General features: G+C 37.6%; 1 protein-coding gene across 5 annotated transcripts in view; it reads left to right on the top strand.

Annotated features, from left to right (window-relative positions):
- Positions 1–19,222, top strand: part of LOC132258325 (protein roadkill) — an 83,547-nt gene that overhangs the window by 61,725 nt on the left and 2,600 nt on the right. For 4 of the 5 annotated variants that reach the window (XM_059755592.1, XM_059755593.1, XM_059755588.1 and 1 more), the window contains 6 exons: positions 8,820–8,985; positions 17,379–17,500; positions 17,738–18,017; positions 18,155–18,332; positions 18,456–18,634; positions 18,707–18,849. In XM_059755592.1, the coding sequence (XP_059611575.1) occupies positions 8,908–8,985; positions 17,379–17,500; positions 17,738–18,017; positions 18,155–18,332; positions 18,456–18,634; positions 18,707–18,849 (980 nt within the window). In that variant the 5' untranslated portion in view covers positions 8,820–8,907. Of the gene's footprint in view, positions 1–5,880; positions 5,992–8,819; positions 8,986–17,378; positions 17,501–17,737; positions 18,018–18,154; positions 18,333–18,455; positions 18,635–18,706; positions 18,850–19,222 lie in introns of those variants that run through there. The other variant, XM_059755589.1, reaches the window with a different exon arrangement.

The raw sequence follows: 19,222 nt of genomic DNA on the forward strand, positions 1-19,222 counted from the left end.
CATCCATGATGGTGATTATTTAAATTTCACCACGTGTGTGTTTATTTTTTGAATTTCATGGCAATATGTGAAGAAAAGAAAGGACTTTCTTTCTGTTTGTGCACTATTTTGCATTAAGGAAATTGCAAATGGGGTTTTTGCGTGAAGATATGATGTGCGAGGGTTTCTTTTTGTGAAATATTTCGCTCTATCTCTCCCTCTCTATCTACTTATCTCTAAAATTTATGTATGTGAAGAAATAAAACACTTTCCCTTTATGCAATTTTTTGGCATATGCCGCATTGAGAGACCTCAAAATGACTCTCATTTGCCACTAACCTTTTTTTTTTCTACAATGCGGCGCTGAAGATTGCAAAGACTCTATCTAAGTTGAAGAGATGATGTAAAAGGAAAAATCGTTAATTGAATTAAGTTTTCCATTAGCATTTTTCGCAAAATTTCAACAGAAAACGTGGATACGCATGCGAGTAGATATGGTGTGTCTGTGTGTGTCAATTATTTACTTGACCGTCTGACTTTGGCTATGTTTTTATTTCGCTTCGGTTTTTTTCTGTTCGATAATTTCAATATATTGCCTCTCCATGTAATGTCGCGAAACGAAAAATGGCACGCAGATGTATAAAAAAAAATTGGTTGAAAACGTAATAAATTTGAGGCAAATGGGTTAATGCTTTTTTGCGAGTTTCACTTTCATTCATGATCATTGTTTGCATGTCCAGCAAATTTGATCTCTTTATATTGGCCCTAATTGCCGAAGGCGCAAAAGGAAAAGTATTGGCAATTGTCATGGTGACTATTTAAGTTCTATGAATTGCTGCTGCAGATTCACTAAGTGCAGTTTGTGTTGTAACTTCACGAAAGTTTCTCCAATTTCTTTTCCCAATTGAATTATCACAAACTCTAACCATTTCCTCTGCAATTTCTTACCTTTCCACGCTCTCTCAGTGATGGTTAATTTGAGATGTTGAGAAATTGAACCACATTGGCATAGACTCAATACTCAATTAATTCACCTCTCTTGTTTATCTGCAATCTCTCAAGTGATCACTACTTCTCTTTGCATGTGTTTTCACCGTCACAGTCTTTTCTCTTTTCGGTGAATGGATTTGTATGTGATGTGATATATTTCGTGAAAAACCTCTTTTCTCTAACCAAAGAGAAGTGAAAGATTTTTACATGATTTTAACCAAGTATAGAAGAGTGCGGGCGAAGAAAGAGTCATGATATACGCGAAAGTGTTTCGGTATTTTTGTGAGAAACACCAGCGAAATTATGTTTGTTATGAAAACACAAGAGAAAGCGAATTGATTTTGTCTCTTGGCACTTTTTTTTTCTTAATTCAACATGTAATGGCGGAAAATTTTGCCATTTCCTCAATCTCTCTTTTCTATTTCACCCACACACTTTTTGATCGGCATTGCCTTATTGCATGACTGAATTGATGATAGTGCAGTATTTGAGCAGAAAATCTGTGGAAGATTATGCAAGAACCAATATGTTTCGGCAGTAAACTCTCTCTCTCTCTCTCTTCCGAACATCAGTTGCCAAAACATGGGTTTGAGTTGGTGGCCAAAAACATATTTTTATTTAAAATTTAATTGTATTTTATGTAATTTCTATATTCCTGCTGAAATCTGTTTCTGTAATTTTGTCTAAGAACTGACAAATATCATGTGTGTTTCTTTTTGCTATTAAGCTGGAAAGCGCGTTGCCAATCGAATGTAGGAAGCTGCAAAATATAAACTCTCACCGTGACTAAATCTTTCATCGACATGGCAATTTTGTCCAGATCAATCGATTGATCGATATTGATAACGAATATAATTGCCATCTATCTTGCCATTTCCGACAATGGCGAGAGTTATCCGTGGTATGAAAAAAAAGATACGCCAGAATATAAGTGAGTGTAAGCGATTGTTGGAACACAAATCCACTATCCCACTCCACTGCCACAGTTTCACTCGACATCGTGCGCGATATGTTCTCAATTTCCGCTCCGTAGATTATTTAATTTCATTTTTATGTATGGCGGCATCATCGATTTGTGACGATGATTGCCTTCGAACTCAGAATGGTATGAGGTTGATTAATTGTCGTTCTATGCCATGGGATGCATTCGGATGTGCGCATCTTCAGTGTGACTCTCATGGAACACAGTCTGTCAGCATTAAGTAGCGGTCCGAAAAGAGACAGATTGGAAATGGAACGGTTTGTTCATTGGGGAGCAAAAAGACTTGATGGAAGAGAAGATGTAATAATTGAAGATTGTGGCATATTGAGGTGATTTTTCTACAATTCCTCCACTTTTCTGCCACAATGTCTGTCTCTCTATCTCTTGGTAGTTTCGCGAGAGTGTGCGGAGATAGAGATGAAAGAATTAAATGAAATTTATTATCACAGCAAAGTGAAAATGCGGGATTATGTTACCATTTGAAATTTTTACCTATAAATTGCCAAGTGAGACAAATAAAGAAATTAATGGTGTGATCTTATCCAATGACTTGTTACTTGTTTAATGTAAAATAAGGCAATATTTTTTGCTCTGGCCATTCCTTCTCGCGCATCTTCGGATAGACTCTTGTAAAAGAGAAATTTTCTCGCGGAATGTTTTCCGGTTTTTTTTCGCTTATAAATATCTCATGAGTTGTCGTTTTTTTTTAACTGACTGTTACAGCATTTTTAGTTGAGACTGGGATGAAGTATTAAGAAACTTATAGTGACTATGAAGTTCTCATACTGTTTATATGTATTACTTTGCTTGGAATTTCTCTGAGAACCAAGCTAAGATGATTAAATTCTCTTTCGTTTTTTTTTCTACTGAAGAAAATTGTTGTGTACGCTGAAGGTGGGAAAAAAACTGACGCTTCCAATAAGGTGTCAATTAGTGATAATTTGAATGTAATGAAGAATTATGGCTAATTCTTACCAATATGCTTCACCAAAATTTGATTTTTGGAAGCTTTCTGTCTATCTGTGGCGCAGTGTATATTAGGTATTTCGTGGTGCTTGTTTAACTATTTGATTAAAAATTCACTGTTTGTTTTCTCTGAATTCTCCCTCACTCTTTCTTTTATTATCAGTCATTATTTGAACAATCGTCAAGTAAATGCTTCTTCCCACACCTTCAATTTGTTATTTTCTCTGGCAGCGGCTTTTTTCTCTCTTCTCTCACAGATAATCGACATATTTAACGATTTCTTTATTTACAATGTGACCTTGGTCGTCAGGAAATATTTTCAAGTTCACAGAAATTTATATTTAAATCAAACAAGAGTCACGGTGGTGAATAGCGGAGAGGTGGTTTCTTGAAAAAGTTGATTGATGGCGTGACTGGTGAGCAGATTGAGGATCACAGCTGAGAATGTTACAAAGAAATATGTGTTTGACAAAGAGCCGTAACAGATTCTCCTCTCCCCTATTGTATATATATAGAGTGGGTAGAAAAAATGCGATTTTATTACACGTGAAATCTCTCCATTTTTATCGATCTTTTCTCATCTCGGCTTCAAAGTCATTACCGGCTTGTCATAAAACAGTAATTTTCTGGAAGTCTCTTTTAAGAAAATTTCAACTGCAGATGATTTTTTCAATGGACTTTATGGTGGTATCGACGGACAATATAATCTGTCAGGCATATGCGCTTAAAGTTTCTTTTGATAGACTAATTTCTCATTGAATGTTCGAGTTTGAGGGTTGAAAAGAAGCCCCTAAAAATCGTCAAAATCCAAATCCATTAAGTTGAATAATATTTGGTGTATCTAATCGATCCTTAAAATCTCCCTTTAACATTGCCTTGCTGAATTCGGAGTTTCGAGGGATGCTCTGTTTTTTTTCGGGGTTTATTCATTCTCCACGAAAATCAATTTTATGAGTGAAGGAGCAGACAATGTCAAAATAAAGGTCATGTTTCTTGATCTTCCTCATCATGAGTTTTCATCATTCCTTTTCAAAACGACGATATATTGTGTCTTCCTCTTTTTTTTCGCTGCTGATGAGCCTAAAGTGGGAGGAGTATTAGGAATTTCTGTATCAAATTGCCGTCATGGTGGGAAACGAAGATTAATATTGAAGGTGAATGTATGGGGAAGAGACATACAACAGGTATGGCGAGAGCTTTTTCCCTCATATTTCAACCTTGAGGGATATTTGGGTTTTTCACCTTGAAGAGAATCTCCTTGGAAAGGCAATAGAAAGCTATAAGAGAGTGAATATCTCCTTCCTGTATTTTTTTTTCTCTGTTAAATTGGAATCTTGGATCCTTTTTCCTGTCCTCTGATTCCCATTCATGCAACATCTGCTGTGATCCCAGCATGTGATGTAATGAAATTAGACACGATTGCTTATCTCACCTTCCTTTGGATGATATGTTGGATTTTTATGATGTGAAAGTTCTTGAAAATTCTAGTCATGAAGATTAGCCATACTAATTTTTGTACACAGTAATTAATATTCTCTAAACAGCCGTATAAAACGTTCAAATGGCGACAGGAAGTGTGAAAAACTTGTCATATCTAGCAAAGCTGTTGCGAAAACGCCTCTACGCCATACAATGTATATTTTGTGTGGTGATAAGATGAAATTGTGTGAAATTCGTTGACCTCGAAATTTTATTATTTAATCTTGATAAGGCAATACTTATCGCTTTTTTTCGTACCTTTTCACCCTCCATATCACCTTCAATATCGCACATACGCGATGAATATGTTTGTGTGTGGAAGTGAGGAAAAAAGAGCTACGAATTTCCTTGTTTAATATCTTCATCAGAGGCATGACTGATGACATGGCGTGTACGTGACAAATGTGCGGAATAATATTTGTCATTTTATGTATGAGCTCATTTGATTTTCGCACTATCGTTTGGCGATGGTCATATGCGGAGACTTCTTGTCATATACGCACAGTGTGTACATATTATGACTATTGTCTCACATCTATTCCACTGTTCACGGCGATTGGGTCAAATTTGGGGCTTTTTCTTGGCCACAAACATGGGTCATGTCCTTGGGGAAGTTTCATATCGGGGCGACTGAAGAAATGGCCAGAGATATAAGAAGCGAAGATTAATTTGTGGTTGGCAAAAAAAAGAGTGTTTGGATATCTTACCATCATCTTCGTCAATCTCTCAAGAGTGTCTCGAGGCCATGCATTGATCCAATCCATGTCGGGGTGTTATTAGAAGAAAGAGGAATAGCGAAGAAATTCATTTTTGGCCAATAAAAGTAAAATGTGTATCCTTGGAGCTTTTGTTGCCTCCGTTCGGCCCGTTTTTTACGCTTCACCTTCAAGTGTTGGTGTCTTCTTTGGGCTCGCTATATTTCACCTTTGTGAAAATCTCCCTTCCTCTCACCAACTTCCCTTTGCCCAGAGATTTCTCTCTCTCTCTGTGTGCCTCTGCATGTGTCTGTCTGTTGTTGAGGAGACTTTTTTTTGTACATATTTATTTTCTCCTCTTTTTCTCTACAGCCCAAATCTTTCCAAAGAGACAAAAAATACTTTTTTGGAGTATCAACGCCACAAGAGTTGGTAATAAATCAGTTTTGCCGGAGAATTTGTCGAGTGAACATCGAGTCCGTTGCCATTACTATTACAATAGGTTTTTTTTATGAGAAAAAGAAAGAAAGAGATATTTTGTGGACAAAGATACAACGTGATTTTTAATACTGTTGTGATATTCGATGATAGTGAAAGAGAGTGAGAAAAAAAAGTGGTTGATGAATGTGTGAAAGATTATAATATGGAAATATGCCATGGAGTTTCAGTGGCTTTTTACCGTCAGCTATCCTGTCTTGAGGCGTGAATAGAAAGGATTTTCACTGTAAAATCCTCTAAATCATATCTTTTTTATGTGCTCCCCTTCACAGTTCAATGAAGGGAAATTGAATTAAAATATTCAATCTCTCTCTTCTTTCACCTTTCTTCTGCCTGAATGCGTGTTCGCTGAGAGCACGTGGAAAATTTATTTATGCATTTCTTCATGAATCAGTTTATCAGGTAAAAACCCAGCGCGAGAGAGATTCTCCATCAAACTACTATATAGTGTGTGTGGCTGCAATGATGAATGGATTTGTGGAGAGATTATAATTTCATCGAATGAATCTCTCACCAAAGTGAAAGATATTTGCTAGTCAGATGCTCTTGGCTTGGTGAGAGTCACATGGAGATTCATCTACTTAATCAGCCAGCTTTTCACCCACGACGCCATCAATTGCGTTGCACAGCTATGGAATTCAATGAAAAAAGAGCAACATATTTTTTTTTATGGTGATATAATTTAATGACCAATTTGAGTGTGATTGTTTCTCTCTCTCTCTCTGTTTGTGTGCTTTTCCTGGATTGTAATGCTGAAGAGATGGAGGAAAAAAACATGACACTGTAACCAGATTCATGGTCAAACTAATTAAATGATTTTGTGCTCTTTATTAATTTACGCTTCTGAAATTGTCATGTTTAATACCATTTTATGTCACACGCTGTGGCGTTAATCGGAAATTTAAGAAGAACACAGTGGAGAAAAACTGTTTCCAAGAAGAAACTGGAAATGTTGGGATAAAATGGGAATTGTTTATAAATTCAATATTTACTGTAGAACGTGATTAAACAGAAATCATTTAGAATAAAATTTAGTTCTCATAGTATATGGCCCTAAGCTTTTTCCCAACAGACACTCTAATTTGCAATGTTTTGGCAAGAGTTATCAACATTAGGGAAAAAGTACCGTAAAAGCTAATACATCAATTTGGCTGAAACCTTGCTATTTCATACCGTCTCGTCATGTGATTCCGCTTACGCATGACATATGGCAAATAAATAGCATAAAATTTGCGTATGTTAAAAAGGGAGGGGAAAAATTAGTGGAGTTCACATAATATCCTTGAAAATGAACTTTGGTGTATGAAGTGAAGAATCTTCTGGAAAATATGGATGTTTTTTTGTGTACAAGCTCTTCTCCTAATCAGTGTGTGGCGTATTTTTTTCATTAGAGTCTCTCTGCTCAACTTGTTGCGCGTTCTTTTTTGGCCTTTGTGCGACCAATATTCTATGTACAGGCGGACAGAGAGTGATAAGAGACTGTGAGTGAAAGAGAATGTCAGAGAGGGAGAAAATATGATGAGGAATAATTAACGAAAATGTTGTGTTATCGGTTTTTGAGGCGGGGGTAACCTTGGGTTCGGTGTAATTTTGGCATTTGAAGGACAATTCTAATCGATTGTGTGACTTTTTTCTTTCCTTATCTGACATCTCTGTCACTCCTGTGCGCCTCATCGGAGTCACCCATCTCACCGATGGGCCAATGCTGTGTGGCGTGAGAGTTGGGTGCCAGTGCCCCGGAGTTCATATACGCGCTTTTTATTTGCCGTTCCTGGTGGTTTTTTAAACCGCGAAATGCCTCTTATGTGTGGAGCATTGTCGGGCACATGGAGATATGGAGTGAGAGAGGGCGTGTATTGACTGAGTGTGAGAGAGAATAATGTGTATTCCGTGGCGATTTTTGCAAAAATGTGCGCCCGTCGAAAAAGCGTGATCAAATAGAATTTGACCATTGAGAGGAGTGTATAGTTGCATGATGGTCGCTCGAAGGGGTTTTCGGTCACTGGAATGTGTATGTTTGCTGTGGAACTGTGCCAACAGGTAAACTATCAGGTCAGAGAGGTGAGAGCTTAGAGGACGATGTGTGTGCATGAACACGCGGTCACAATTAAGGATAATGTGTTTTCCCTTGCTCCATCTTTCTCTCTCTCTCTCTTCGAGCGTCACTCTGTGACAACGTGTGGGGGATTTTCATGTCAGGGCGGATGAGAAGAGTGTCAATATGAGTGAGTGGGACAGAGAAGATGGGTGCAAGTAAGTGGAGTGAAAAAAATGCGAAGCAGGTGGTGTAGATCGGGGAGGGTGCGTGCCCTAAATGATCGTCCTCATTTTCTTTCTTAAAATTTTTAATCGTTCGCCCATATGATCTCGCCCTTGCATCTTGACTGTCGTCTCTTTGCAAAAATTCAATACAAAGAGCACACAATATTGTGTGGAGCGACAAAAGGAGAAAAAATGTGTGCCATTTTGGTGAATACAACCTTTTTTGTCGTGCACCGACTTAAAATATTTTATTTATGTCCAATTTTCGGAATGGAAGAAGAAAAAAAAGGAAGGTGAGACCAATGTGAGGAGATAAAGAAAAGGAGACACCAAAACGAGCAGATGCTTTATTGATGCAAAAATATTTGTACATTGAGAGAGTGAGGAGAGTGAATGAAAGAGGCGGTTAGTGGCGTGGAATAAAAGATGAAGGATTGGGATTGTGTTGGTCATAGAGAGGTGTCTGAATATAATTGATATTTATTGGTTTTTCTCTCTTGAGCGACTAAATAGGTGACTAAAGATGTGCAAAAAGGTGACGCGCTGAAAGTCATTAAATGTTTTATTATAGCCAACAATTGAATTGAAATTATTGCTGCAATATCATGACTTTAATGGGCACACTCCGTGAGTTTTCGGTTCTTGCTCAATGACATAATCTCTCTCTCTCTTCACACAGTAGTGAGTGCGTGTGTGGGAGGAAATGACATGAAGATGATAAAGGAGAGCTAACACTCTTCCGCCATTCAATTCAGCCTTTTATTGCACTTCATCGCTGAAGATGAAATATAATGTTCTCTGATTGAATTTCAACGTGATGTGGTGTACTGATGAAGGGAAGTGCTGTGTGGAATACGAAAGATGTCTGAAGAAATGTGCAAACTGTCATCCTTCTTACCATCTAACATGCAATGTGACTTTCTCAGATAATTAATTTGCAACTTTTCTCCTTCTCTGTGTCTCTCCAGGTTGCCGGTCGTGAGTGACTGTCCGGCAGGTCAAACTGCTAGAGTTACATCCAACCTCCACTCTTCCAGTAGCAGTAGCAGTAGTACAATGGCGGTCAGTAGAGTACCGTCTCCACCGTTACCGGAAGTGAACACACCAGTTGCTGAAAATTGGTGCTACACTCAGGTGAGTTAACCAGAAAATTTCTTTCCACAATTACACCACGAAACTCTTTCACAAATAATTTGGCTTAATTTATGACAACGAGATTACTTGGTCGGTCGTTTCAACGAAAAAGGGACCTCTTTCTTCGTGACATGTTTTACTGCGCTTTGTGGTTGGGGTTTTTGAGGGTGAATCACTTTAATCTCTGTGAATGTTTTCTTGGAATTCTCTTCAATTCAATTCATTGAGTGTGTTTGGCAATATCAGTTAAGGTTTCTGAAAAGACTACTAAGTAGATAAATCTATTTGATATTTGCCGTGCAGTTTATCTGAAGATTACGATCTTCCACCATCAATTCATATGATTTGCTAAGTCTTCTTCTAATAACCACCTCTTCTTCCTGCTTCATTACATATGGCTAATAAATGAGAGGAGTGAGAGACGTTGATGGGAAAATTCTTTTGATTGAGAGTCAAATTTCATCACTGTGGTTAATTTTATGAAATACCACAGAGGATTTAAATGAAACCACTCTTGTTGCCTTCTTGCGGTCAATACTATATGGGCGCAAAGAAAGAATCTTTTTTTTTTTATCCTCTTCCTCGCATCTTTTTTTATGAGTTCACTTATGAATGAAAATACAATTGAGAAGATGAAGCAGAAACGAGTGTGAGAATCCATTAGAACTTTTTAGCGAGATCACAGAGCGGCAAAATATGTTCGTGGTCGATATGTTGGCTTTGCATTGTGCTTTTTTATCTTCTGGCTGGTCAAGGGAACGTGTGGCAGCCCGGAAGGTGAGGTATAGGAGCATGAGCAATGGCTCTCGGCTAGTCCATATTAAAAGTCTCTCAATCGTAACGATCGAGTGTGTGCGGAAGGGTGTGCTCATGAGGGGGAAGGTGATGCGGTTCTTCTTCTTCCCTGGGAAGATGTGGGAATTGGACGTGATGCATCTCGAATGTCGGGATTTCAAATGCATTTCTTGTCTGTTGGCTTTTTGCTGTTGTTGTTGTTGTTGTTGTTTTCCTTATTTTACGTGCAATGTACTCAACTGTGGATGCACCCAATACCGCGCGCGGTCACATTCACGTCTCATCATTATTTTATTTTATTATAGAATTTTCTACATCACATATGTTTGTATATAAATTGTCTCTCACCCATGGTTATGTATTTCTTGGTGGTATCTCTCTTTTGCACTCCCATGCTGTGGCAATTTCCTTCCCTGTCTCGGACAATGACCCGAAATGAGCATTGAACCACAGAACAACACACCACAGAACTGTACACTCTCTGATGCAATGGGAAGTTAATAAAATTGTAACAAAACACTCAATTGGAGTATTAGATTTAGCGAGGGTTGAGAAAAGAAAGACCAGGGGCTTCGAGAAGTCGTCGAGGGAGGTTGCTAGGCAATGTGATGTTTTGAATATGTCTCGTTAGTCAAATCATAATTTGATCCGCACCTTTCTCAAGATCACATGGAGACTTGGGCGAAGACAATTGATTTGCCCGCCCGACAATGAGTCATGTGCAGAATGAGAGATATTTATCTGGTAGATTACTAATTGTTGAGGAGTTCTTGTATGGTGGAAAGCGACATTTTAATGGGGAGTGAAGATGCCACATGAAACATGTTGGAAGTAAAGAGAGAGACGAAGGGGGTAATATCTCTCTTGAGGACAATGTACTTCCATTTATACACTTTAAATACGATAAACTTCTCCACCAAACTGAGAGGCCATTGGCAGTGACTCCCGTTTTAAAAGGCAATGCCTGGAGAAGTCATCGTTCCCATATAATAAAGTTCTTTTTTGGAAAAGTGAGAAAGAGGGAGAGAGACAGAGAGAGAGAAGGGGAATTCCTGCCTTCATGCTGTCATATAAAAGAGATTCAATGTGCAGCTATCTCTTTTTCATGTTTTATAGAAAAATTCTTCTCACTTCATAATTCACTCTCTGTTTCACTTTTCTCCTGGTGCGTTGTGTCTCTTCTTCTTCTAAGCTTCCTCTTGTCACGATATGCTATGATGATGATAATTATGTAATTGTAATGGAAATTTTTATCTATTAATGAATATTCCTTCACTATTGAGTGTTGTCTGGCTGCTCATTTAAATAAATCTTCAGCCAACATTGTTATCACACACACTCTCTCTCTCTCTCTCTCTCTCTCTCTCTCGCGGCATGTCTGCTGTGCGAGAGGTCTTTTCGGTGATTTGCTCATTCTGTGTCAAATTGGCCCCGAAGATGTGAAGGAAGATGAGAATGAAATCAGAGTTTGAGATCATTGACCACAAAATGTATGAGAAAAGTGCGATACAATGCCGCGGGAGGCAAATGCCGCAGCTTTTCGTTAGTTATTTGATTGAGGAGGTTTTTCGGTGTGAGAAACATGAGGTAATGAAATCGCGTTCACACCCAAGCTCTCTTGTGTGTGATACCCTAAGCCGAGGATGGGCAAATAGAAAGAATCTCCTCAATAGTGTGATACACATACACACATGTATAATATTTTTGCAGAAATGGCAAAATGAGAAAAGAAAAGAATGACGATAAAGGAGCGAACGAGAGACAGACTCGATTACCATCTCATATTGGGTGGAGGAGATGAAGACGATGACGATGATGATGGGTGCTAAAAGGCAAATGCTATCATTTAGGTGGTTGTGTTGTATGTGACTTTTTGTCTTCATTGAATGGCTCACGGTGTTTACCTTGAATTTGTCCCATGTTGAACTTTGTCCATCTCGGCTGCCTCTTCATATATACAAACATCACTTTTTATTGTCTCTATGTTATTATTATTATTATTATTTGTCCTGAATGATGTGAGGGGTGGAGTATTAATTGTAGCTATATTATGTGCTCATTAAATTTGTGTCCATTTTCATCAAACTGAAGAAGCGTTAAGATGGTTTTTTCAGTGATTTTTTCTCTCTGCACTTTTTTTTCCTTGAGGACAGTCTAGCGAAAAAGGCGAGAAAATGGAGAAAAACGAAAGAATTTATGTGACAATCGTCTCGTGAATTGTTTAGAGAGACAATTAAAGATCCCTCTTGTGGATTTCCATAGAGACTTCTTGCTCTGTTTTACCCCATGAGTTCCTCGGCATATTGCCTTGATGGTTTTTCCTCACCTTCCTTTTTCACTCTCGAGTGAACTTCAGGAGGTGTAGACGTGAGAAAGGAATTGGAGTGAGTGAGAGAGGGCTGAAAAGTCCCAAGGAAACAGTCAATAGCGGACAACTGAGTGTCCTCGTTGGTCAAATGTAGAAGGTCTTCAACACTAAATCAACCTTTGAGCAAGTCAACGAAGGAGAAAAACCACATGAGCATTAAATATTATTCCGCAGTAAATGAGTGACTTTAAATCATGCTGCATTGAAGAATTTGATATTTGAGATCGTTTCTTTTAGAGGAAAAACTGTTGTTGAAGGTGTGTTTTGTCGTCTTATTGTGGGAAATTTTTTTTTTGCTAGAACAACGTGATTCTTCGTAATAATTAAGTTCACCAAATATTTTCTCATCCATCGAGACATGGATATTTTCTCAAATGAGACAAATTGCCCGTAATTAAATGTAATTTCAATTTTAAACTCCGCTATGAATATGTTTTCCCTTGAGAAGATACTCAATAGATTGTCTTCCTTCAACTTCACTGTTCGATGGACTTCTCATTATCTTCCTCTGTTACAAACTTGAATAAATCCCATGCCAACCGACAGTGAACTTGAAGATTAACCACAATGCTGAAGGTAGAGGAGATACATGGATGGTTCACTGTACTGTTCTTCCTCAACTTTGCATGATGGCAAGTCTTGAAATTTTTCCACCACTCCCCACAGTCGCCAAGTGAGAGAAGTTCTTGTGCAAAAGACCCCTTTTCCACGTGTTGTGGTGTTGTTAGCATGATGTTCAATGGCATTGGAGCTCTAGGCGAGACGTGCGAGAGGCTAATTCTAATATGAGATGGACTTGAAAGAAATATCATCGGCGTGAACTCGCGTTAGAAGTTCACTAAGGAGGAGACAAGAAGAAGCAGATGAGGAGAATCAAGGCCGGCCATTCAATTGTGTGTCTCCATCGTCATGTATTTGTATCGGTATAGGCATTAGTGGATATTTTAGAGATAGCAGAGTTTATATACAGCTTGTAATGTTTGAATTTCAATGTGCTCTTCATTTTGTATCTCACATGTCGGTCTTGTTAATCTTATTATGGTTGATCTGTTCAAAATATCTCTTCAATTCAACTTCTTTTTTTTTCTTCCAAAGCACTTTGCTTTCTCACTGGGTACTTATTCTTCTTCCCAATGAAATCAGGCATAGGAAGAGGAGAATTCTTCTCGTGTGAAGTGAGTGAGAAAAATAGAGATCGAATTCAAATTGTAATGAGAGATTGGTGGAAGAGCTCACTAATAGTTTGAGCGAAGATGCGTAGACAAAAAGAAACAAACACACGATGGATATTTAATTCGATGAGTTTTCATTTGTAAGAGAATGTGCGTATGGCTTCTTAAGAGAAAAAGAAGAGGAGGAAAAAGGGACTGGAAACATTCCAATGAATTTCAATTTTTGACTTTTCTCTTCTCCATCGACGAATACAAAATACACACTCTTGACTTGTCAGCTGGGTAAAATATAAATTATTTTTAATGACTTTGAAGTTGAGAAGTGAAAATCACAGTTTTTTTTGTTTGTCAAATTTATAGTGGGAAATTGTGGCACGCTGAAAAAAACATAATTGGTAAAAAATGAACTGAAATTCCTCAAGATTGAAATTACTTGAGCAAAAGTTGAGTGATTACATTAATCTTTCTGATAAGCGATTCTCAACTTTATCTCTACTCTTTGAACTTGAGAAGTCTTTCCTGAGTCATATTTTATTGCCAAAGCGAGTTGGACTTTTGTTGTCTTGTTTTCCGTGTGCGGAGAGAGAAATTTTCTACAATATTAATTGAGAGCAATTTCGAAAATGCAAAATGGGAGACTCAATTCAATTGTGACTAATAAATTGTGAACAGAAGCAGATTGTTGGTGTGCGATAAGAAAAGTTGGCGTACTGATGCAAAATGCGCCAATTTTACTTAGCGCGAGAGCACAACAGATTCAAATGCCTTTCTGTACCACATTTGTTCACATGTAAGAGCTTAACTAAATGAACGCATTTGTGCACTATCTCCGGCTAAGTGAATATAAAATCACAAAGTGAAAGAGTGAAACCTTTTCCTCATTTTCACAAGTCTCTCCCTCTGTTATGCATTGTGTGATTTACACGCATTTTATGTTGGTTAAATGAGAGAATCGGAGAAAAGAGACCTAATGGAAAATAACGAGCACTTTGCGCAGAGATTAATTGATGGAATTAATCTTTTGTCTTGAGATTTTCTCCTAATAGTGAGATGATTTATATGTGATAAATTCTGAAGTCTCACGTGCTTTCGACGAGACAAGTTAGTGGTCATGGGAAAGAGTGTGTATATCAACAAGTTGAGTATTAGAGTTGAAATTTAGCATTTTAGGCTGCGAGTGAAAATGCCTCGCACAATCTCTTTATTGGAATTGAGTGCAAATCCATCCATTTGCTGTATTTGGCAATTGACTGGTGTTGTGTATCGAGCTTTTAAGGTCTTAAGTAATTTGATACTCTCAACAATTGAGTGTTTTTCTTCTTACTAAATAGACTGGAGAGAAATTGCTCAAAAACTTCAAAGAGTGGCTCTGAGATGGAGGGAATTTTGCCGATTGTTCAATGAGTCACTGGAGCTTTTCACTTGTGTGGTGTGAATTGCAAAATAATTTGCGATAATGCTTGGAAGAAGGAAATACGCGATGTTTGGGTTTCTTCAAGAGTGTGCTTCTTTGTGGGCATAAAAAAGGGGAGTGAAAATCGCCTGGAAACATTTTGTAAATCTTATCGTAATTTCAAGAAATGAAGAAAGAGAGAAAAAGAGAGAGAGAGAGAGAGGAAGGCAGACAAAAAGGAAAAGTGGTGAGACAGAAATAGTGAAAAGTGAAAGTATTGTGTGAGGCTTTTTCGATTTTAATAAAAACGCAATTTTTTCTCACTCGGAAAATGGTGAATAGCCAAAGAAAGAGTGAGTGAGAGAAAGAAGGAAATGAATTGGCAATTTAATATTCAATCAACTGTCTTTACTTTCCTTTTGCCTCAAAAAGAGATTTTTTTTGATTATCAAGTTGAAAAGTGTATGATTGGAAAACTTACATGCCATTTGAAATGTAGAGAGGAGATTTTCAGCAAAAGTTTTCTTTTCCGCATTATATATTCTGCGGATCATAAATTTTCAGTAAGTTACAGTTTGCGCTCTTTGGCTGATATATATGTATATTGGAAGTCAATTGTGAATTGGGAGGGATTTAGCAATGGAGATATAACTCTTGTCTCACCCTCAGGAAGTTGACGAGATTCATTTTTTACTTATGAAGAGACATTTCGATTGAGGGGCGTTTTATCCAGGAATTTATTACAAAAAGAGGTGAAAAAATGTCATGAGGTGAATCATAAAGTCATGAGTATAGTGAATTTTAATAGTCTGTGAACAAGAGTATATTATTTTCAACATTTTATTACCCATACTCAAAGTGTAATAACTTGTCTTTCTTTGAAAGAGCCGAAATAGTTTTGAAGGACTGCGTTCCTCTGTTTATTCATTCGTGTATGTTCATGAAATCTAAAAACTTTAAAGTGGCTTTTCACCTTTACTCATCTTTGTTTCTCGCCTTTCAACATTTAATACTTGCAAATATTGTTAAATGAACATGTTTCAGCAAGATGTTGCCCTCAAATTGTCACTCATAAAATTGCTACTGTCATATGCAATTATATACATAATATGTTTATCTTCATTGTAATTAAATGTATGAACTCGTTGAATTTATCCAGTGAAAAGAAAAGAAGAGAGAGAGAAAAAATGAGTCGCATGAAAGTGGGGAGGAAAAGAGATAAAAATTTAATGCATTGTCGCATTTGTCGAGTGAATTAAAGTGCATATATTGACTGAATGTGTGTGTGCATTGAAGCTTCTTTCACTTTTGAATTTTGTAACTGCGCGAGGAAAAGTCAATGATCTTCCTCCCTTTTTGTTATTATTTTCCTCCACATTCCCCCCTATCTTTTGCCTCTCTTTTTTTTCCTCTGTTTGCGCCTCCTCGATGCGACACGATAGAGTGCATATAGAATGAATTTTCTCAGTTGGGATTTCCACGAGATACTCAAGCCCACAAATAACACTTCGTCGCTGCGGTGGAAAATTTGTTGATCCACAAGAGACGAAGAAATATAAATTTGTGTGGAGAGTGAGAAAGAGCGAAAGAGAGTATGAATACCAGTGAGATATTTATAACGACACAAATTTTCATATAAGTAGAAGCATCTGAATGCAAAAAGGTAGGAAGCCTTTGGGGGAAAATATGAATAACGATGGCTCAGAATGTTGCGAAGGAGAGAGTTTTAGTTTAGCTTCTCCCCTGTTCCTTTTCTCATTAATTCTTTCGGCAGAATAGGTATCAGTCCTACTCTGGATGGTGTGTGCGTTGATGGAGAGTAAAAAAGAGTGGTGTGTAAGAAAAGCAGTTGGGCTCAACAGTTGGAAAATAACATTGTGCGGCGGGATGATGAGGTTGAGAGAGAGAGAGAGAGTGAGATGTGGAAAAAAAATGAAATAATTTATTGCCATAGGAATTGAGCCCCTTTCGGTTAATTATCAATTTTTGACAGAGTCTCTTGCACAAAGAGGTGTCTGCTGTGAGACAAAAGGTGGCTGTTTTTTGCCAGTCTCACCATCCATCCATCCTATGTGTGGTCAGGAGTCAATGCCCCAAGTCGTGCTCTTTACTTTTTCGGACGCCTTTTAGTACCAGCAACCAAATTTCTTGTGAATTATTCAACATGAGTCTGACTGACAATTTTCATCCTCAAAATATATATTTTTTTTTCTTCGTCTCTTTCTCTCAATAAATAAAATAAATTGGTGTGTGGAAGTGGAGATGCTAAAGAGTAGCCAGACTTGAAAAATATAATTGATGATATATTTGGTGTTTTGTGTGTGGTCGATCATCGGCATTTCCTTTCTTATGATTTCTCATTTTTATTTTTGGAGATTTTCGGCAATTTAAAATCATTTAATGGGAAAGAATTGAAGGTACGATGAAAGAGACTTCTTTGGCGCAAGGGTGATAATTCACAGAACGTCGAATGGAACGTGGAGGAATTGTGAAGAGTTTCGTGGGTTATGTTGTATTGAAGGTATTGTAAATCAACATATGTTGAACATATTTGGTGATAATCTCCGTGAATGAATAAATTGACAATTAAATTGGCAATTTTCGCAATAACATGAAATTTTATTACCAATGGAACTGAATATGTGCATCTTTCTGTCTCTTTCAGGTGAAAGTCGTTAAATTTAGCTACATGTGGACGATAAATAATTTTAGCTTTTGCCGAGAAGAAATGGGCGAAGTACTAAAATCATCCACCTTCTCAGCTGGTGCTAACGACAAATTAAAATGGTGAGACATTCTCTGTTTTTATTAATTGCGAAAGAGTGAGTGAGAGTTTGTGAAGATATACAAAAATATTTTTTGTTTACATAAAGTGTCACAAAAAAAATGTTTTCTAGTGGGAGGACTCATTTCATTTCATATTAAGTGTCTCTGCAGACTCTTAAACTCTCACCATCGGTGACGCATGGATTGAATTGCAATGGTGATTTGATACAACTAATTGTGTGTTTCATCCTTTTCCAGGTGTTTACGTGTCAATCCAAAGGGGCTGGATGAGGAAAGCAAAGACTACCTGTCCCTTTACCTTCTATTAGTATCATGTAACAAATCAGAAGTTAGAGCCAAATTTAAATTTTCTATTTTAAATGCAAAACGCGAGGAGACCAAAGCGATGGAATCACAAAGAGCGTATAGATTTGTTCAGGGGAAAGATTGGGGCTTCAAGAAGTTCATCAGACGGGATTTTCTGCTCGACGAAGCGAATGGCCTGCTGCCCGAGGATAAATTAACAATATTCTGCGAGGTGAGTGACTTAATATATATTAAGATGTGGAAATGACTTTTTAAATACACTGAATTCCATATTATTACATTGTTGTAAAGTGTCTGTGTTGTCAATGGCCAAATAATTGAGATTGTTGTTCTTTGCAATCTTTTTAGGTTAGCGTGGTTGCTGATAGTGTTAATATATCAGGCCAGAGCAATATCACACAGTTCAAAGTGCCCGAATGCAAATTGTCTGAAGATCTGGGAAATCTGTTCGATAGTGAACGTTTCAGTGATGTCACACTGGCAGTTGGTGGTCGGGAGTTCCAGACACACAAAGCAATTCTCGCTGGTAAGACCAAATTATAATTATAATATGGAGATAAAGAGGAAATACAATAAGAATATCATACACAAAATTATGTTATAAATCTAATTTCTGTCACTAATTACGTAAATTTAATGGTCATTGCAGCGAGGAGTCCTGTTTTTGCTGCGATGTTCGAGCATGAGATGGAGGAGAGGAAGCAAAATCGTGTCGCCATTACAGATGTGGACCATGAAGTGCTCAAAGAGATGCTTCGATTCATTTACACAGGGAAAGCACCGAATTTAGAGAAGATGGCTGATGATCTCCTAGCAGCCGCCGACAAGGTAATTTATCAATTAATTCGGTGTCTCCCTTTTCTCATGACTTATCGCGCCTCTCTCTCTCTCTCTCTACAGTATGCCCTAGAAAAGCTGAAAGTGATGTGCGAAGAAGCGCTTTGTGTTAATCTGTCTGTGGAAACGGCGGCTGAGACTCTCATCCTCGCTGACCTGCACAGTGCCGATCAACTTAAAGCGCAAACGATAGATTTCATCAATACGTGAGTATTTTCAATTACTATGTGTGTTTGATTTTAATGAGGAAGATGAACAAGAAAAACTACACTGTTGAGTAGTTTTTACACTAGCGGAAGTGATTAAATATTCATGCAAAAAAAAATTACTTAGGACTCGATAAATTTTGTCCCATTTAATGGTTGCACGAGTGTAAATTGTCGGACTGAATGGTGTAAATGTGTAAGACAAATGATGTGGAGAAATGTTAAATATCCGGAAGATTGCTATAAATTCACTGGGGTAATTGGTAGTTTTTCTCCTCCATTCAGTGTGCCGAAATTTCACGTGGTACATAAAGAGCTTCTCCTTAGGAGTTTCTTATACATTCTGCCTTTTTTTTCTCTCTCTCTCCTTTTT

This window comes from Phlebotomus argentipes, unplaced genomic scaffold (genome assembly GCF_947086385.1).
Source record: "Phlebotomus argentipes unplaced genomic scaffold, Phlebotomus argentipes genome assembly scaffold_4, whole genome shotgun sequence".
Classification (NCBI taxonomy): Eukaryota; Metazoa; Arthropoda; class Insecta; order Diptera; family Psychodidae; genus Phlebotomus; species Phlebotomus argentipes.